The sequence below is a fragment of the Cetorhinus maximus genome, chromosome 21 (assembly GCF_964194155.1).
Source record: "Cetorhinus maximus chromosome 21, sCetMax3.hap1.1, whole genome shotgun sequence".
NCBI classification, from domain to species: Eukaryota; Metazoa; Chordata; class Chondrichthyes; order Lamniformes; family Cetorhinidae; genus Cetorhinus; species Cetorhinus maximus.
Window position 1 is genome coordinate 80,858,886 of NC_135899.1, and position 22,141 is coordinate 80,881,026.

At 38.5% G+C, this 22,141-nt stretch overlaps 1 protein-coding gene across 3 annotated transcripts in view; it reads left to right on the forward strand.

Annotated features, from left to right (window-relative positions):
* Positions 1-1,304: 1,304 nt before the first annotated feature.
* pabpc4 (poly(A) binding protein, cytoplasmic 4 (inducible form)) overlaps positions 1,305-22,141 on the forward strand; it is a 46,550-nt gene continuing 25,713 nt past the window's right edge. Inside the window, exons 1-7 of one of the 3 annotated variants that reach the window (XM_078567262.1) lie at positions 1,305-1,714; positions 4,264-4,443; positions 9,785-9,978; positions 11,131-11,246; positions 13,437-13,576; positions 15,853-15,947; positions 21,444-21,581. In XM_078567262.1, the coding sequence (XP_078423388.1) occupies positions 9,805-9,978; positions 11,131-11,246; positions 13,437-13,576; positions 15,853-15,947; positions 21,444-21,581 (663 nt within the window). In that variant the 5' untranslated portion in view covers positions 1,305-1,714; positions 4,264-4,443; positions 9,785-9,804. The remainder of the gene's footprint in view (positions 1,715-4,263; positions 4,444-9,784; positions 9,979-11,130; positions 11,247-13,436; positions 13,577-15,852; positions 15,948-21,443; positions 21,582-22,141) is intronic. The other 2 variants (XM_078567261.1, XR_013580065.1) reach the window with 2 other exon arrangements.

Genomic DNA, 22,141 nt, shown 5'->3' on the forward strand with positions numbered 1-22,141 from the left:
AGCAGGTCTGGCAGTATCGGCAGAGAAGAAAAGAGTTGACGTTTCGAGTCCTCATGACCCTTCAACAGAACTGAATAATATTAGGAGAGGGGTGAAATATAAGCTTGTTTAAGATGAGGGGGGAGAAATTGTGGGGGGGGGGTGGTGTAGGGACAAGCAAGCAGTGATAGGAGCAGATAATCAAAATATGTCACAAAGGAACAAAGAGGTGTTGAAGGTGGTGATATTATCTAAGAGAATGTGATAATTAAGAATGGATGGCAGGACACTCAAGGTACAGCTCTAGTGGGGGTGGGGTGGAAAGACTGACAGGGCATTACAGGTATAGATTTAAAAATAATGGAAGTAGGTGGGAAAAGAAAAATTTATATAAATTATTGGAAAAAACAAAAGGGAGGGGGAAGAAACGGAAAGGGGGTGGGGATGGAGAAGGGAGTTCAAGATCTAAAGTTGTTGAATTCAATATTCAGTCCGGAAGGCTGTAAAGTGCCTAGTCGGAAGATGAGGTGCTAATTACCCTTTGAACCTCAACACTAACAAGTTTCTCACCTTCTAAGCAAAGAAAAAGCTGCTTTTTTCTCTACTCTTATGACCGATTAAGTGAATAACTTCACGCTTCCCTATGTTCTACTTGGCCGGGAGATTGATCTGCAGTTGCTGGAGACTTCAGGCCAATTCTGAAGGGTTGGCGACCCTACGCCCCTTGTGTGCCCAACCTTGAGGGAGCAGCCTAAGGTGAATGCTGATGCCACACAAACTTTGGTTTGAAGCCTTTCTTCCTCCCCAGTTGAGCTTTCTGAAAGGGGACAGAAGCTTTGAGCTGTTGAGCCTGCAGAGGGCAGCGACTGTAGCTGACTGAGCTGAGTTGGGTTGGGTTTTCCCTCTCTTGTTCCTCGCTTGTTGGCCTTTCCTCTCATGGTGCAGGAAATGACGGGACTGTTTTGTGGCTGGTATAAAAGGCCCTTCTCCTCCATTACTCTCTCTCCGTCTCCTAGCCACATGTGTGAGTGTGGTGAAGCTCCAGCGGCGGCACACGCTCATACTTGAAAAAAAATCTTTAAAAAAATAAAAAAAAACTTCATAAAACAAAAGGAAAAACCCAAATAAAAATCGGCGGAACTAAGTTTTAAAGAGGAGGAGAAAAAAAAAATCCAGTTCATTTTTTATAAATTTAAAAAAAAAAGGAAAAATAAAGCCAACCAGGTGTCAGCCACGCGCTGGGATTTTACTGTCTGCCATCGGTAGGGACAAACCTTCCGAAGTTTCTGGAAACTCAAGCATTCGAAACGGTTTATTTTTAAATTTAAGAGACGTGGAATCCTACTCTAGGCCACAGGCTTCAGGAGAGAAGAGAACATTTTAAAGCCGGCTCGCGCATTTCTGGAAAGTTCTTTGCCCGGCGGTTTTTTTTTCTCCCTTGCCCCCCCCCCCCCCCCCCTTTCCTCCTCCCCGGTTTTAAATCCTCGCTCTCTCTCCCCCTTTTAAAGTTAACATTTTGATTTGTGTCGGACTCTCTTGAGGATGAATCAGACCGGTGCCAGCTACCCCATGGCCTCGCTCTATGTCGGCGACCTGCACCCAGATGTGACCGAGGCGATGCTGTATGAGAAATTTAGCCCGGCCGGGCCTGTGCTCTCCATCAGAGTTTGCAGGGACATGATCACCAGGAGGTCACTCGGATACGCCTATGTCAACTTCCAGCAGCCCGCAGACGGTGAGCCCAACACTTTAATATTTTTAAAAAAAAACCTTAAACCACGTTCCCATCCACCACTATCCCCCTGCCCCTCCCCCCTTTCAGGAGTGGCCTGAAACTCAGCCAGCTGAATGACAGCTTCCACCAAACTCACCTCCTCCCAGGGCTGGGGATTGATCAGGAGCCTGAAACTCAGCCAGCTGAATGACAGCTTCCACCAAACTCACCTCCTCCTGGGGTTGGGGAATGATCAGGAGCCTGAAACTCGGCCAACTGAATGACAGCTTCCACCAAACTCACCTCCTTCCAGGGTTGGGGAATGATCAGGAGCCTGAAACTCGACTAGCTGAATGACAGCTTCCACCAAACTCACCTCCTTCCAGGGTTGGGGAATGATAAGTGGCCTGAAACTCAGCCAGCTGAATGACAGCTTCCACCAAACTCACCTCCTCCTGGGGTTGGGGAACGATCAGGAGCCTGAAACAGCCACTTGAATGCTAGCTTCCATCAAACCCTTTTCCTCCCAGGGTTGGGGAATGATCTGGAGCCTGAAACTCAGCCAGCTGAATGACAGCTTCCACCAAAACTACCTCCTCCCAGGGTTGGGGAATGATCAGGAGCCTGAAACTCAGCCAGCTGAATGACAGCTGCCACCAAACTCACCTCCTCCTGGGGTTGGGGAATGATCAGGAGCCTGAAACTCAGCCAGTTGAATGACAACTTCCACCAAACTGCTGCTACCTTCTGGGGTTGTGGGTGGGGGCAACTTGCAGAGGAACACATGTCTCATTATTACCAAGATATCAATAACTAGGCTGGCAAGCTCAGGGAATGTTTTCTATTCTGTTGACTTGAAAAGCACCTTTAAAATCATGGCCTGCACCAAACATTTTTATCTGGGAGATTCCCTGTCCTAATTTCTGAAATACAGCATCAATTACCTGGTGATTTAATTGCAGAGAACTGAAATAATGGGCTAGTAGGTAGAAAGGTTAAGAATTCTGAAGGGACAGAAATATCATGACTTTGGGGTTTCTGTTTGTAAACACATAGTTTCACATGTATGAAAATCAATAATGATTTAACATTTGTCAATGTCACGGTTCTCAGTGAATTGGCGCAAGTTGTTTTTAAGATGTTCTAAAGAAATTGCAGGCAGGAACATGGATACTCGGTAAGTTGCATAGTAGATGAAATGCCTTTTAGACATGCAAAAGCATACATGGCACACGTATGTGCCTTGTGGAAGAAAAGTTGTAGAGCAACCCCCAACCCCGCCCCTCACCCCAATGGTTCAATAGAGAGATGAAGCACCTGATCTGTTACTGGGCCAAACAAGCTATGAAAACTGTTTTATAGCTAATTTCAGCTGGGGTGTTGGCAGACACACTAGAATTGGCTTCAGTGTCCCTGGGCTAGGGGAAGAAAGAAAACCAGCCAGTCTCTTGTACCAGATTTTGGTCTTATGAACCTCTTCTGGAGAGAGCCTGTCTATGATCCAAAAGTCAGCTAGCAGTTGCTTTCGAGAAGCATATGCATTGCATATGAAGAATAGCCTTTTAATTAAGGTGCCTGAATGAACCATGACAATGTAGAGGGCAGATGGAGAGAGACAAAGGTGATTTTGTACTGTCACCATTGTACTTGAATTCGGTTAGAGTTTTGTGCATATTAAAACTCAAGATTAGAGTCAGTAAGAATAAGCTTTGGGTATTCAAATTTCAGTGAAATATATAGTGAGAATGTATCTGAAGACTCAGTATCGTTTGTATTATTTAGTGTACATCAGTGACTGAAAGCTTCATAATGTTGTTGAGCAGTGCGTCTCCTCATCCCCAAGCCTAATGGGTGCTGAAGCAGATTGTAACCCAGGACTGAGATTGGAGAACCTAGCAAGCTATTGAACACTGGATTTTCCTTGATGTAGTGTTCATTGCTATATCAGGTTATCCATTTAGCCACAAAATGATGAGGGGACATTTTGCTTTTTGGTCATGTGCACTGTTCTAGTATTTTACACTGTGATTTTGTACTTAAATTATTTTTGTTTCCTGCCTGTCGTGTTAGACTAGTTCATTCAATCTAATCTGGCATTACTTACTTTCTGCACAGGTTAAATCTACTCTCTCCCACTCCCTGGTTGTTGGTCAAGTTTTGTGTATTTGTAACAATGATGGGAATCATCAGCAGAAGGTATTCACCTTCACTTTAGTGCAGTTTCAGCCATTTCATCTGCTACTTTGACCCCTAATGTGATTGAGTTATTGGGGGAATAGGCCTCTGTCCACTAGTAATCGTTGTATGATAAAGAAACGGTATTTTAAAGTATTCTAGTGACTTTTAAATCCAGTTAACAATAGGGTAGCAGCAGATAATGTACACCATCTTGTTCACTAGTGCAAGTTTCAGCACACGAGTATATATCTTGGCACAAGTTAGAGTGCTTAAAACAATAACTTGTGTGCTGAAATATGGATAATTATACCTTTTGATTTCATTGTTGCACTTAGATTATTAGTTTCATTTTGTTTTAATGTCTGTTAAAATTTTTAAAAAATCTTTTTCAGTTGTTGTTCTGTGATCCTCCTGACATCACAGCACCAGCTCTAACACAAAACAATGAAAGGTTCTGATGCTGAGCGAAACTGTGCAACTATCGTGGGCTTAACCACAGTTCTCAGCCAATCGGAATCCTCCTTTATCTAATTCAGAAATAAATGTTCAACTACCAGCAACCTACACGCATGGTAAGGAGCAACTCGAGCATTTACACGTTATCCATAATGAAATATGAAGCAGTATTCTAATGTGCTCGGCATACAACTTTCTAGTGTCACTAATTCTTTTCTCCCCTGTACTAGTGACTCTTCTTGTCACTTGATTTAGGCAAAGTCTTCCATTATGAAATCTGTTTTCATCCCCTTTCTGTCAAATAGTGTTTTTTTAAAAAAATGCTGCTGCCTTCACAAGATAATCATAGCAGAGTTGAGCACATAACTTACTAGTATTAGTTGTCACTAGAATTATTAGCATATTGATGGTAATATACTTTTTGGGGAAAATTCATTTTAATGTATCAATATGCTTCTTGAATGATGGTTTTAATTCAGTTCTTCAAATTAATCTATTGCAGCCACCATCTGTAACAAACCAATAGTTTACAGTAGGGTCAGTTCATGTGTTTTTTTTAGACAACTCCAATTTGCATAACAAAAATACTATACTTTCTGGGCATTTTCACAATTGACATGCCTGTAGTATAAAAAAAAAATCAAAGTCACCATTACACTGTGAAATGTTAGTGACAACAGTTCTTACAGGAATCATATAAAGTATCTGTTGGGTTGTTGTGAGTTACAAAAGGTTAAGACTTGGTCAGATACCGAGATTAGCCATTTGAGCTTCACATTCTTTTCACAACAGATTGACTTTTGTACACAGTTGAAATTGAAGTGTATTCACCCTACCCAAAAGCTATTCTATATGTAAACATTAAGGGCACACGACTATCAGTTTTAACTTCCTGCAGCATCATGGAGGGCATAAATTCAATCTAAGTTTGTCACATAAATCACTAGACTCACGTTTTAAACAGGTTATAATTACTATCAGAAACACCAATTTCTACAGGTCCCCACAATGACTCGCTGGGCATCTGAACATTGTTCAAAATATTAATTGGTGAAAAAAAATCATCTTTTTCTGTTGGTTATGAATTTGTACCATATATCAAAATTAGGATCTGTTTGTCTGCTTTACACTGGTTGATCTCTTTAGATCAATGGCAACATGATATATCCATAGTAAAATGAAGGTGGACCATCATCTATGATGTAGATTGGCATTGAAATGCTTGAGAGTATGTAATGCTTGAAAGTATAGTTGAATCCTACAAAGTGGACACAAGTGTCTATGCACAAAACTGGCAAAAACAATAAGGAAGAGGAAAGATATGGTGCTGGAAATGCAGAATGTTGCAACAAACATAGAAATGTCAGAAAGATGAAGTAACTTGTTCCAAATTTGAATGTCAGAAAATGAAGCTTTAAAAAAAAGTAACACCTTTCCCTGGCACTTTGGTTAAACTGAAATTGCTTATGCAGCAGTTGAGAAGATGAATACTGTGTTCCAAAAGTTGAATGCAGTTTTAAAATAGCAATTTTATTGTAATTACTGTCATAAACATGCAATTTCTAAATGAACCCATTGTAGCTCACTAGGTATGAGTACACTGTTCAAAATTCCATTAATAGTTTGAAGAAAAATTTACTGGTCAGCTTTTTTTAACTAATTATGGTTATTGACCATCGAAGTTCAATTAAAAAAATTCATAGAACTTTGTTCAGAATTTATGACTAAATATTTCCTTTTAAGGTTACTTTAATCTTAAATGTCAGATATACATTTTTTTCGGAGAATGCAATGTGATAAACTTTGGAAGTGCTTGAATTTTTGATGCAATTTGCATGCCTTGCATTAATGTCAGTTATATTTTCCTGAATTGAATAAATTGTCTAAAGGTCAGAAATGTTTCAATGTCCCTGGTTCCAAATCAGTAACTTAAATAGTGTCTGTCCATTGAGGTTTTATTTTAGCTAAACCCCAGGAAAGGAGATTGGCTCAGACCATGTGGCGAGTGTAATGTTGATTCAGCTCTTCTGCCAGCACATGCCTTTAAAGGACCACTTGCTAAAAATAGCAAGCAATGAAGCACAAAAGAGGTTACATCGTCTATTGATGGTGCTTTTGTGAAATGGCTGTGTATTATCATTAACATGACAATGTAGCTTTCATTGGCTTTGAGAGTACATGTAAAATAAAATATTTCATAAACTTTACACATTACTTCAGAATTCACAGAAATCCTGACAAATTACAATGTAAGTGTTTTCCTTAAATACTGTAAAGTACAGGAGTGCTAATTCTTACATGGAAATTTCACCCCTGAGAGAAATTTGGAAGCTGAAACTGCAGCTCTTGGAAAGAATACATGTTTCTTAAAAGAGATATATTTATTTAGGGTTTAGCTTTCATGCTGATAAAATACAGCTTTATAGCACTAACTGTACTGGTGTCTTAATGCAAGAGAATAAACTTAACATCTGCATACCTGCCAATATTTATCTGATTGGTCTCTTTAAGCAGGAGAAGTTGCTGTCAAAGTTGAGATTTAAAAAGATCAACTGGTAATTTCAGAAAGTCGAAAATGTCCTTCAGTTTTAAACTGCAGTCGTTTGTTGATATGTGTGAATTAGATTTTCTTGTACTGCTAAAATGTTTGAACCATTATATTAATGGTTGTCATCAGATTACTAGGTGTCTCTTAATCCAGATACAAGTCCCGCTCAATCAGATGTCCATTTTGGAAGAAATGACTATTTAAGACGAAATAGCCATTTAATCAAGGTTGACGGTGTATTATATCCATATGGAAAGGGTGAAAGTGCAGTGTATTTGTTGTGGCTATACTCAGATTCCAGCTGTTACTCTATTTTATGTCTCTGCATTATGAATTTGTACCATACTAGTGGCAGTGGAAATGTTACCCTGAAGTCCAATCAGACTAATTCTTGCTGTATGAAATGACTTGGGGCATATCTCTGAACCAATGGGAACCACAATACCCAAACACTAACAGAATCCAATTATAACTGAGAAAATGTAAACTGAGGTGAATTAGTCAATCCTGAGTGTGACTACATGAAAGCTGCTATTCCTGTTTTTTTTTAAGTGTTTTTAAACTTTTCAATGTCATTTTATTAATCTTGCTTTCCACTGACCAGGGGTGGAGGGAGAATGTATTAAATTGATCATTTTCAATCCACAATTAAGTTTGTGTTATCCTTCTAGTAAATGTATTGGATAGTGCTTAGGAAAGTTGGGATGAGGAAAAATTGTTGCCCACGAATTTCAATCAGTGAAGCTTTTCACAGACACAGAGTATTTACTAACAGAGAACTCAGCAAAATGTGAGCTTGTTCATTCTGCTGACTTTTAGAGGCCAGAGGGAATGGTGTACAGGGGACTGGGCAGGCCTGTTGCAAATAGCTCATGGAATCAAAATGCAAAATATTAACATTAAAGTGATTGACTTGTGATTTTTGGGAAAATAAATTCTGCTGGCTGTGCTATTGAAATTTAATTTGTATAGCAATTAAATAGTAGAACTGCAAAGAATCTTATGTGGGTATGTGCCAAATATTTATTTTTAAAATTTGCTGGTGTAAAATTGACATTTCCCGCTTGGGTAATGAAACAGTATTACACTGTAAAACATTGTCATAAGAGCGTGTAGAACCACTTTAATATATTTACTAACCAGAAATGTAGTGTAATAGGTGCAAAATGGTAAGATGTGGGTTTATGTTTTTGCCTCTCCTTGTGAGCTCCTGATTCTAGGCATGTCTCTGTGGTTGGGTGATTCTTTAGTAAAAGGTATTTATAGAGGTGAGGGAAGAGAGTGTTGACCCAAGTCATACATTTGTACTTCTCAACATTAGTTTTCAGAGTGTTACTGGCAAAAGTTGAGACATGGCTTGAGCAGAGAAATGGAAAGAAGAATGTGTAAATAACTTTCAAAAGTTTCACTTTTATATGTAAAATACCCACAACTTTCTTAGTAATTCAAGTGAAAACTACAAATACTCTTTCATGACTATATAATGGTATTAATAGAGCTGAAGTCTACATTTTGTGATTTGGTCAGTGTCTTTTTCAAGCCTTAATACAATGCTTCAGTTGTTCAAGTATATGTAAAACTTCTAACTTTCCTTCCTGGCACATGAGCATTTTATATCATGGTCTAATGAAAACTGAGGTAAACACATCTTGAGAGCAGTTACTAAGATACATGCTATTTTAATTTTTGTGGGTGCTTATCTTGGTGGAATAATTAGCTTTTAAAAATGATATTTAGTTGTAGCTGCTTTAAGACCTGTAACATTTTATTGCCTTTGTAGTTGTGTTCAGCCTCAAGCAGAGAGAACCCAAAAACATTCATACTACAGTTCAACAACTTTCTATACCCTTTCTCTTAGTTTTTTTAATGCCACATGATTTCCTTATCTGAAAAAGTTATGATAAATGTCAGCGCTACGCTGTAAGAAGCCTTTTTGAATTGGACTTAAGTAGCTCTCACCTAAATTACCCATTCTTTTCTATGCTGAGATGCCATATCTACTCCAGATAACTCTAGATGCCAAGATTAGGAACTCATTTGTGGGGAGTCACTGATTACAGTACTTGTAGTACATCAGTAATTTCTTTTCTCTTTATTTTTTCATGATATGTGGATGTTGCTGGCATGGCCAGCATTTGTTGCCCATCCCTAATTGCCTTTGAACCGAGTAGCTTGCTAGGCCATTGAAAAAGGCAGTTAAGAGCCAATCACATTGCTGTGGGCCTGGTATCACGTGGACCAGACCATAGTAAGGATGGCAGATTTCCTTCCCTAATGGACATTAGTGAACCAGATAGGTTTTTACAAGAATTGATGATAGTTGTCAAGGTCGCCATTATTTCAGATTTATTAATTGAATTTAAATTCCACCAGCTGTTTTGGGGGGGGATTTAAACCCATGTCTGCAGAACATTAGCTTGGGCCTCTGGATTACTAGTCCAGTAATATTACCACTAGGCCACCATCTCCCCTACCCTTTGAATGTGTTGACCGTAAAAATTTTCAGAATTCAAGCTTGCTAACAATTCATTAATTAACAATCTTGGCATCTGTTGTGCCAGATCTATGTAATTCTACTTAAGCATAAGAAGTGAACAAGAAAATTATTTATTATGTTTTGACCCTTGAACTGTGAGCTTCCTGATCTTATCCAAGGTTTCTGGGAAGGAGTGATTGTTTTTCACCCCACAGTTGAAACAAATTTTGTGGCTTGTCTGTGTGATCAATCCTGATCTGTTTGTATATATTTACTGGGCTGGATCATACAGCCATTTAGACAAAGAAGTTTGACGTAGAGGGGGCAAGACAGCATTTTATTATGCTGTGCAACCTATTTCCGTATCTTGATAATAGACCCTATTAACTTTAGCTATAGTTGGTCAACTTTTAAAGTTTACTTACTATTGTAGCTGAACGTGCCTTGGACACCATGAACTTTGATGTCATCAAGGGGAAACCAATCCGAATCATGTGGTCGCAGCGTGACCCATCATTGAGGAAGTCGGGTGTAGGTAATGTGTTCATCAAGAATCTGGACAAGTCCATTGACAACAAGGCTTTGTACGACACCTTCTCCGCATTTGGAAACATCTTGTCTTGTAAGGTGGGTTTGAAACCATGATGGAATGAAAGCAAATCTTAGACTTCTCACTACCTTTTTGCCCTCTAAAATGTAATAAGCATGTAAGTTTGTATGTGTTAGAGATCTGATGACATCAGAAAATCTTCTAGGAGAATTCTATCTCAGGGTACATGACCTGCAGGAACTTTTGGAAAGCTGTTTGCCACAGTATCTTAGTACCAGTGCATGAATAATCCAATTAGAAATGCTCACCCAAAGAAAAGTTAATTATTTCCATGGGCCAGATTTTATTGCAGAAATTGTGGTGCCTGAATGATGCGTGCAATTATTAATACATAAATTGACCAGCAACTTGTAGCGAAAGAGAGGTATCCTGTGAATTGCCAGAAGCTTCTGGCCATTTTGTGCCATCCTGGCATAACCTACCCAAAAACAGCACATCACCCTTAACCTCCCTGCAATTTTAACGAAGTAGCTGCATTTGTACATAATTGCCCATTAAATTGACTACAAAAAGTTAAGTAGCAATTTTATCAGCGTAAGTACCCTTTTAACAAGGTGATGACTGCTAATCAACCTTTTGCCCAGAAAGCAAACAATTTATAATGTAGAGCCTCATTCCTTGGGGTTGTGAATTGTTTCATTTAAAAATGCCAAATTTTTTCCTTGCTCTATCTTCATGATTTTTCTTTTGCTCTGCTTCTCTTTCTGTACCTGCTATGACATTGTATTAATTCATTCAAGTTCACCTTCCTTCCTCTGTTTATTTCTCAATCCTTTAATTTTATTGGTTAAGGAAATGCACCGTTTGTCCAGTTGTACACCAAACTCCCAGATGTCCTGTGATCCTCACTACATTGTTAGCAGCTTGCCATTCTAGCAACTAATGGGGCATGCCATGAGATGCCCCGCTCCAGCAAAACCTGGCCCGATTTTTCTGAGCATTTATATAAATTTGTTTTTAAGGCCAAAATGCATTTCTTGCTTTTACCAGTGCATGACACTGGAGGTGAACTATCAAGTTTTTGGCCTTTGTCCAAGTCCTAATGCTGTTTGCATTTGATCTGCGTTTTTACTGTGTCTACGGTAGAACCATTTAGTTCTCATTAAAAGCATATGAAAGTAAAGTGCAAGTTTAGGCTGCCCAGAACCACTAGTATTTCTTTTCTTCAGGTGGTATGTGACGAGAATGGCTCCAAAGGATATGCATTTGTTCACTTCGAGACTCAGGATGCTGCAGATAGAGCTATTGAGAAAATGAATGGCATGTTGCTTAATGACCGGAAAGTGTGAGTACTTCAAAGCTGTTGGTCTTTAAAATAATGGTTTTAATGTGGGTGGTGCCAGACCTTGGAAAATGTTGTTGATACCTTGTATTAAATAGTTAATTGGTTATATTCCATTCTGGGAGATGGCAAATCTGAAAAGTTGATCGTATGAATTTATTTAAAGTTTATGTAGAGCTAAGTTTGCCTGTAGGAGAAAGCTGTCAACATGTCCACATGGTGATTTAATTGTACTATTTTAATAAAATTGTTTTAATTTGGGTCAGTTCAACTAAAGTGAACACTACATTTTAAATAAAAGGGCATATTTTTGCGTGCCTTCCCTTTTCTCCCTATTCTTTCTTCTTTGCAACTGTTTTTTTCTGTTTTTCTTCATTTGCATTTGTTCTTTACATTTTTAAACATAGCTTAAAACACCATTTTTTTGTTACGTGTTTCATTGATCTTACTGCCTATTTTTCAATTATTCAAGGCCTAGAAGTAGAAGTAAATAATACTTCATGAGATTTTTATTTAGCATTAAAGGGAGGAATGCCACTGTTAACAAGTTAGCTGTAAGTCTTCTGTTGCGTGGACAAGGTAACTGGTCCATGGAACACACAAAGTTGAAGGACGTTATGGCAAAGCACCATAGTGGATTAACTATACGCAAATTCACCTTTTGCTTCCAAGTACTTGTATTTACAAGTTCAGTAATGGATCAGTTGTACTGCTGGCTCAGAGCAGACTTGTTATAAAGCATTTATTTTTCATTTTGGGGTGTATTGCAATTTTCTAACTGAATAAATATTCCCTTAAATGAATAAAGACTATTAACTGCAGTTGCAACAGCCTTGCATTTAGTGATTTTGGGTCTCCTTGATGATGCATTTTTCTAGTTCACAATTAATTACCGGTTACTCTAAAACTCCACACATAGGCTAGAATGAGCTATGTCCAACAAAGCTGAGATTGTTTAATAAAATTAACAAATGTGGAAGCAGTAAGTGTTCTAGTAAATGCTCTGCAGTGCAATTCCTTCCTATTGGACTCAAATTTTTCATTGGGGAGATAGTCTGAAAATTCTGTTCAGATTTTATAACTTATTTTAGAGCAAAAATTAATATTTTTGGTCATTTTTTAACTATGGAGTTAAAGTTAACAAAATAAAAAGCAAATAAAGTAGTCAAAATAGCAAGCTAATCAACTTCTTCAGACTCAGTATATCATACAAAGATGAACAGTGGGTTAACAAAGTACAACAATGTAACATTTTGCCACTTCGTATCTGTAGCCTAATAGGACTTTGGCCCATGGCACATTACTTACCTCCAATCTTTGTAGTTTCTGTGCAGCAACTCAGTCCTTAGTATGAAGAACCACCCCACCTCATTGCACAATGTGTTTGAGAGAGAGTGCGCAGGGACTAGCTGTTTGAGCTTATTGTTGCTTCATACAGTTCCAAGAATAAAAGTAAGCTTTTTAAATTAATTTCAGGCACATCATAGTTATTTTATCCATTCAAGAAGTTATAGGCCACAAAAAAGCTTAACCTGATCAACTTCCCTGTTGGGAGGTAGACCTTAGTGATAGCAAACACAGCATGTGTGTGACACAAGTATGGCCTACTAAGGTGAGAAAAGGACCGCTTGTACGAAAATGAATTTGCTTTGGGAGCCTCCTGTAGCAAATGTAAGAGATTCTCCTCATTTTGCCCATATCTTTCACATATGATCTCATTTTTTGAGACAGCTACAGGATGTGTGCAACCTATTCATAATTATAATAAACTCTCTGTACTAAAACACTAATAGCAAGAAGGTGGCAATTTCCACAACTAGAATAATTTCCACAGAAGCATTCAGCTCTAGGGAAAGGCTTATCCATTCAATGTGCCTCTTTTGTATAATGTTAATTTTTAATCATCTTTGACTATACAGCTTCTATTTGTATTTTCTATTTGTGTGAAAGTTCATAGTTATGCTTACTATGAAGAAGAATGAAGAAATGTTACTTAGTGGAGGAGAAGAAAGGGAATGAGATTATACTGAGCGGTTCAGCAACCAAAATGTTTCAAACTAAATCATAGTTATGTGCATTTTCAAGAGCAAATATCTGATCTCAAGGACCATAGTCAATTTTCAATCTATGCACCATAGAAGCGTTTGCTTGATTTTTGAATTTCACTAAATATTATATAACTTCTTAATTTAGATTTGTCGGTCGTTTTAAGTCTCGTAAAGAGAGAGAGGCTGAACTTGGTGCAAAGGCAAAAGAATTTACCAATGTTTACATAAAGAACTTTGGCGATGATATGGATGATGAACGACTCAAAGAAATGTTTGATAAATTTGGTGAGTGTATCTCTGCTGCAAGTGTGGTTTGAGATGGAAGATAATATAAATTGCTAGAGCTGTGCTTCTGTTTTTCAATCCCCCTAGTGAGGTGATATTACCGGCAACACACACTTCAGCAGGACTGTGTCCAGGTGTCATGGGTATATTTCATTTATCATTCAAATTATTTTATTTCCTTTGTCTTTGAATTTTCAAACTCTCATCACAGTACTTGAGCATTCTTCCATGACAATTTGATGACCTGAAAATTTCCTGTTATAATTAAATCTTCTCAACTGTTACTTTGCACATTCTTGAAAATTCCTGATCAGTGCTTTGCTCTGGCATGATGTTGTTTGAGGCCAGATGCCTTTCCATAGAGAATGGATGTTTGACTCATTCTATATCCCTCCTAGTGAACAGCACTGGCAGGGGCCTGAATTCAGTCTAACTGCAGGTGGTCTTGATGCAGGGCATTAGAGGAGAGAATACTGATATTCATTCTTCAAAGAAAATTGTGAAATGATCTCATTTTTATGGAAGTATTCTATGTTCATTTCAGTGAATTATACATAGAATCTTAGGATGGTCACAGTGGTCATTTTGTGTCTGTGCCAGCTCTCTCTCAGAGCAGCTTTGCTAGTCCCACATCCTGCTTTTTTCCCATAACCCTGCAAACCTTTTCTCTCAGATTAACTTTTGGAAGCTGTGATTGAAGCTGCCTCCAGACAGTGCATTCCAGATCCTAACCACTTGCTGCGTTTAAAAAAAAAGTTTTTCCACAAGATGCCTCTGGTTCTTTTGCTAATTACTTTAAATCAACCCTTTCGCCATTGGGAACAGTTTCACCCTATCTACACTGTCCGACCCCTCATAATTTTGAACACCTCTGCCAAATCTCCTCTCAACCTTCTCTAAGGACAATTGTCCTAGCTTTGCTGATCTGTCTACCTAACTGAAGTCTCTCATCCTGGTACCATTCTTTTAAACCTTTTCTGCACCCTCTCCAATGCCTAAAATATGGTGCCCAGAATAGGGCACAATACTCTAATTGAGGCTGAACTGAAAGTTCACCATAACATCCTTGCTTTTGTACTCTATGCCCCTGTTTATAAAGCCCAGGATCCATATGCCGTATTTACCATTTTCTCAACCAGCCTTGGCACCTTCAGTGACTTGTACCTATATACCCCAGGTCCCTCTGCTATTGCACTCCCTTTAGAATTGTATCCTTCCTATTGCCTTTCCTCATTCCTCCTATGAAATTGTATCACTTCACGCTTCTCTGCATTAAATTTCAAGTGCCATGTGTCTGCCCATTCTATCAGCCTGTCTATATCCCCTTGGAGTCTGTATCTGTCCTCCTCACAGTTCATGTTACTTCCAGTTATATATGGTGAGGGTATTTTTTGTAAATAGGGAGAGTGATAATTGCTCAATTTTAAAAATTGAACTTTCATTTTACAACAGTTACAAGACTTTGTGTGGAATTGAAACTTGCATTGCAATATGCAGCTTGCACATTATTCTTTCTTCCTTTATTTTTCTCTAATGATTTCATCCTCACTTATGCTGTTGAAAATCTATGCTGCATTAAGACCTGAACAGTTTCAGTATTACTGGAGGCAGTGTTTATCCTTTTAAACACTGGTAGAATTTAAATGCAATCATGTTACAACTCTTCAGTTTACTTTGAGAACAGAATAAGCACGTGACTTTTATGCTTCCACAATTGCCACCATCGCAACAATTGGCACTGCAACCAATACTTGCAGTTTAAAAATAAAATGGATTCTGTGGAGAAGAAATTGATAAATGCAACATTCTGAATGAGGCATAGATAGTGCCAAACAAAAGATTATACACAAAATCTGAAGAATTTTTTTTTAAATAAAGAGAACTAAAGAAAATTTTACATCTATTTTGCATCAATTGTCTCTCATTGAAATGAATAAGAGCAATTTAAATTTTGGGATACAAGTGCTCTGAAGATGCAAGCCTGTCTAAATTTTTCAGATAATGTAATTGCATTCTGCTTTTTAAGAGCCTGAGATTTTGGATTCCTTTTAGAGGGGACATAGAGTTTACATAACTCCATAGCAACAAAAAAGAGCGCAAAAGATATTACAGATGTAAATCGCCAGAGAGCAGGGGCAGTACATATCTTCTTCTTACTCCAGAAGACAGTGCTAATGCTACTTCTGTAAAGGAACGCTAATTCTATTTGCTGCTTCATTAGTTTAATATCTGCTGATATTCATCTATCCTTTTTCTGTTTCTCTTTGCCCTCTTAGGCAAAACCCTCAGTGTCAAAGTAATGACAGATCCAAACGGAAAGTGCAAAGGCTTTGGCTTTGTTAGCTATGAAAAACATGAAGATGCTTCCAAGGTGTGTATGGTGGTTCACAGGAGCTTTTAACTTTTTGGTCCAGTATGGAAATGAATCAGGACTGCTCTTTTTTTTGGCACACGCTTAGTGTGCAACTATTTAGAATGCTAGTTTTACTAAACAGAGTGAATCAGTTAGCAAAATGAATTTCCTGTACCTGAAGGATACAGAGAAACTGAATTGCTCCAAACTCCATATTTGGAAATTTTAAAATGGTCCACTGAAAAAAAATGGTGTAAAATTGAGGTTTTCCAAAATCTGCATTCTCTTAACTACTTTTATTTTCCAAGTAGAATTTGAGGTTCTTTGAGAACTTCTAATTCTGATATTTTATGAATTACTTTCAGTGATATAAATGCTGAATTGAGAAATTGATTTTGGAATGCAAAGCAAACTTTTATTAATGGAGAGAAATGCTAACAATTCTGCTTTAATGAGTGCCACATGTATTAATGGAAAAGAACAGCAAATGAGGCAGCCTGTGCTGTGAACATATTGTACCATTACATTTTACATTAACATTATCTTATGTTGAAAGCAAAGGCAAACAATGCAGTACTAGCAAGATTGCTTCTGTAATGTAACCTAATTCGGATGATGTCAGACTTAATTAGACATCAAGTCATATGCAAAATGATCTCAAACACCAGGGTCAGTCAAATAATGCTTTGCTACAGAAGCAAAAGTCACTACATAAACCGTTTGGTTTGTTTTTACGATTTCACCGGAAGTAATTTTCTTCTCTTACCCTCAGTTCAATGTTTGTCTTCCTAATAACTATAATTCTAAAGTGTAGAGGCTTCTAGTTGTCGAATACTGCTTTAACTCGGTGTCCCACTTTACAGTTTTGGTGCATGGTTTGTGACTAGGCCACAATCTACGGCTAATAAGCAAATTATTCTGGATTTTTGAATGTATCCTGGAAGGATGAATTTACATTTTACCATGTGTTTTTGAGGGCATCTTTAAAAGCGAATGCTAACAATGTTATCACTCACATTGAATTAGAATTAGGTCTTTTAGGTTGAGGACACGTTACCGCTATAGTTTGACTCACATCAGAGTATTGGCTAAAGCTAAAAAAAATTCATCTTTTTTTATTCTTTTAGGGGATTTGGGCATTGCTGGCAAGGCCAGCATTTGTTGCCCAGCCCTAATTGCACTTCAATTGAATGGCTTGCTAGGCCGTTTGAGAGGACAGTTAAGAGTCAACTACATTGCTGTGGGTCTGGAGTCACATACCCAGGATGGCCAAATTTCCTTCCCTAAAGGAAGGACATAGTGAACCAGATAGATTTTTGCAACAATTAATGATAGTTTCATGGTCACCATTACTGAGACTATGTTTATATTCAAGATTTTGTTAACCAAATTTAGATCCCCCCCCAGCTGCCGTGGTGGGATTTGAACCCATGACCCCAAAGCATTAGCCTGGATCTCTGTATTACTAGTTCAATGACAGTACGACTGTGCCATCATCTCCCCATTGTTGGGAGTGTAAATTTCAGCTTTTGCATAAAACATGAATATTTCATTCATTTTGATACACACAGCAATTATTTTATTAGAAACTAAGAGCAGGAGTAGGCCATTCGGCCCTTCGAGCCTGCTTCGCCATTCATTATGATCATGGCTGATCATCCAATTCAATAGCCTGCTCCCGCTTTCTCCCCATATCCTTTGATCCCTTTCACCCCCAAGAGCTATCTCTAACTCCTTCTTGGAAACATACAATGTTTTGGCCTCGACTACTTTCTTTGGTAACGAATTCCACAGGCTCACCACTCTCTGGGTGAAGAAATTTCTCCTCATCTCAGTCCTAAATGGTCTACCCCATATCCTCAGACTGTGACCCCTGGTTCTGGACTCCCCCACTATCGGGAACATCCTTCCTGCATCTACCCTATCTAGTCCTGTTAGAATTTTATAGGTTTCTATGAGATCCCCCTCATTCTTCTGAACTCCAGCGAATATAATCCTAATTGACTCAATCTCTCCTCATATGTCAGTCCCACCATCCCAGGAATCAGTCTGGTAAACCTTCGCTGCACTCCCTCTATAGCAAGTACATCCTTCCTCAGATAAGGAGACCAAAACTGCACACAATATTCCAGGCGTGGTCTCAACAAGGCCCTGTTCAATTGCAGCATGACATCCCTGTTCCTGTACTCGAATCCTCTGGTTATGAAGGCCAACATACCATTTGCCTTCTTTACCGCCTGCTGCACCTGCATGCTTACCTTCAGCGACTGGTGTACAAGGACACCCAGGTCTCGTTGCACATTCCCCTCTCTCAATTTATAGCCATTCAGATAATAATCTGCCTTCCTGTTTTTGCTACCAAAATGGATAACCTCACATTTGTCCACATTATACTGCATCTGCCATGCATTTGCCCACTCACTCAGCTTGTCCAAATCACACTGAAGCATCTCTGCATCCTCCTCACAGCTCACCCTCCCACATAGCTTTGTGTCATCTGCAAATTTGGAGATATTACATTTAATTCCCTCACTTAAATCATTAATATATATTGTGAATAACTGGGGTCCCAGCACAGATCCCTGCGGTACCCCACTAGTTACTGCCTGCCATTCGGAAAATGACCTGTTTATTCCTACTCTTTATTTTCTGTCTGCCAACCAGTTTTCTATCCATCTCAATACACTACCCCCAGTCCCATGCTTTTTAATTTTATACCCCAATTTCTTCTGTGGGACTTTGTTGAAAGCCTTCTGAAAGTCCAAATAAACCACATCCACTGGCTCCCCCTCATCAACTCTACTAGTTACATCCTCGAAAAATTCCAGTAGATTTGTCAAGCATGATTTCCCTTTCATAAATTCATGCTGACTCTGTCCGATTCTGCCACTGTTTTCCACGTGCTCAGCTATTTTATATAATGGACTCTAGAATTTTCCCCACTACCGACGTCAGGCTGACTGGTCTATAATTTCCTGTTTTCTCCCTGCCTCCCTTTTTAAATAGTGGGGTTACAGTGGCTACTCTCCAATCTGTAGGAACCGTTCCAGAGTCTATAGAATCTCGAAAGATGACCACCAACGCATCCACTATTTCTAGGGCCACTTCCTTAAGTACTCTGGGATGTAAATTATCAGGCCCCGGGGATTTATCGGCTTTCAATCCCATCAATTTCCCCAACACCATTTCCCTACTAATACTGATTTCTTTCAGTTCCTCCCTCTCACGAAACCCTGTGTTCCACAACATTTCTGGCATTATAAAAGCTAACTTTTAAGTTTGTGATAAATTTAAAAATATCCATTCAGTAGCTGAGCCTTACAGATTATGACGCCTTGGGTCAAATGTTTGCACTTTGCTAAGTCAGCTATAAGGCAGCAGTGGGATGCAATGATGGCTTTAGTGCTCTTCTATTGGGAGGAGAAAATTGGCCAGGATTTCTACTGCTGGTTGTTATCCAGGTGACCTTTCTGGAAGTTAATGTGTGCAAGTGGGGACAGAATTGTGTACAGCCTGCAACACACCCTGTAATTAAATAGCCTGTAATATGTGAATTAGAAAAAAACGATAGACCTCAGGATGTCCCGAAGCATTTTACAACTAATGAAGTACTTTTAAAGTGTAGTAATAGGAACATATGAATTCCTGGACTAAAAAGGACTAGGTTACTCTAGTTTGCCTTATACTATGCTGGTGGTTACATAATACAATGCTAATGGAAATTTGACTAATCACAGCAATCAATATTTATCAGTTTACAACAAAATCAGATATGATGCAACGAAGACCACCAATGATGGAGAGCTTTGGGAACCATATGTCCAAAGTCACCTGTTCCTTCCTAGCATGCTACATTTACCACAACATGTCTCAAATTACTCATTCATTGTATTCCAAAAGTTATTTTCTGAAATAAATCTATCTAATTTGCATTTGAATGAATCAATACTAACTGCTTCCACCATCTCCCTCAGTAGCTGTTCCATTGAGCGCTTGCTTATTGGAATATTATTTTGATAGGTAGTTTTGAATTCCACCTGCCTCCCCTGCTTCAAGAGCAGGCTGTACCCTCTGTTTTTATTGCCCTGGACGAGGTGAAATTGCATGTCATAGTCTACATTATCTAATCCTTTTTTAGTATCCTAAAAACCGCAATTATTTCACCGCAACCTCTTAAAGTGAGAAATGCCTAATTTAAATAATCATTGCTGTGATGTAGGTAACACAGCAGCCATTTTGCACACAGCAAGGTTCCGCAAACAGCAATTAAATTTGTGAACAGGTCATCTGTTTTAAGTGTTGGTTGGGATTTTTTTTTATTGGGATGTGGGCTTCGCTGGTTAGGCCAGCATTTTTATTGGCCATCCTAGTTGCCCTTGAGAAGGTGGTGGTGAGTAGCCTTCTTGAACTGCTGCAGTCTATGTGGTATAGGTACATCCACAGTGCTGTTAGGAAGGGAGTTCCAGGATTTTGACCCAGTTAAATGTAGAACACTGGGATATGTCCTTGCTTCTTGTTCAAATAGCGCTGTGGATCCTTTACACCCATGTGAGAGGGAAAATGGGCCTTTGGTTTAACAACTAATCTGAAAGTTCGCACCTCTGACAGTGCAGTGATCTCTCAGTACACTACTGATGCGCCAGCCTAGATTAAGTGCTCATATTTCTGGAGTGGGTGTGAGCCTGTGACCTTCTGATGTGAGAGTATGACCACGAAACCAAGGCTGAATAATATCTCTTTTAAAGTAGTAGAGGCCGCTGGTATCCAGGGTAAAAAGTCAATACCTTTAGGAGAACAGGGAAGAAAATTGGTGAGGAGGAGGAGAGTTATTCCCCCACCCACCCTGGTTCTCTCTGTTCATGTGGAAATATATATATTTTTAAAATGCTACATCATTATTTGTGCTCCACAGATTACTTTTGGAATGCGTTTTAAGTTTAGCTCGTTTAATTTCCTTCAAGCAGCTACTATAACTCCTTATAATGAACAACTAACTTAATTCCTTAGAATGAAAGTATTTAATGCACATTGCAATAGTTCACTAGTTGAAACTTGCACTGCCACCATAGGGTTGGCTTTAAAGTAGCATTGTGTAGCAACAGGGAAGAAAATTGGTGAGGAGGAGGAGAGTTATTCCCCCACCCACCCCGGTTATCTCTGTTCATGTGGAAATATATATATTTTTAAAATGCTACATCATTATTTGTGCTCCGCAGATTACTTTTGGAATGTGTTTTAAGTTTAGTTTGTTTAATTTCCTTCAAGCAGTTACTATAACTCCTTACAATGAACAACTAGCTTAATTATTTAGAATGAAAGTATTTTAATGCACATTGCAATAGTTCAATAATTGAAACTTGCACTGCCACCATAGGGTTGGCTTTAATGTAGCATCGTGTAGTGCTGAGTAACCGTGGCTTATGTATATTGTAGTAAATGTGAAGTTTGATAAATCTTGTTATTCTTGTATATATCATAGACGCATTGATGCTCTTTTCTTGTTTGTATATGCAGGCTGTGGAAGAAATGAATGGAAAAGAACTGAATGGGAAGATGCTGTTTGTTGGTCGTGCCCAGAAAAAAGTAGAACGACAGGCTGAACTGAAACGAAAGTTTGAACAGTTAAAACAGGAGCGGATCAGCAGATACCAGGTGTGTAATGAAGCTGAAATAAAAACAAAAATGCTGGGACTACGCAGCACGTCTGGCAGATCTGTGGAGAGAGAGAGAGACAGAGTTTAACATTTCAGCTCAATGACCTTTCATCAGAATTAAGCTGCTTTGGGATGTCCTCATAATGCATAACCACATTTGTAAGATACTCCTACCACTACTAATTGACTTTTTTTCTGTTGAAATAAAAAACTAGAAGTAAAGCAGACACTAGTTTAAAATTGCCCTGTTATAGGCAAGTGCATAAGTCATATAATGTAATTTTATTTCACTTACGGTTGTTCTTAAACTGCTCTTTCTGATAATTAAATGATAATTACTTGCAATTTATTGAAGAGTAAGGACCCACATTTTTTGGGAATAAAGTAGCAAGCAAACTGGAAATCTCTTAATTAGTTTGCTGCAGGGCACACATTATATCCAGAAGATATGTTTCATTTTGGCTGTTGTAAAACTCAAATTTGGAGTAGTTACTCTTTTGAGGGAACTTTAAATTACTGCTGTTACAATCTGTATGACAATATGCCCTCAGCACACAC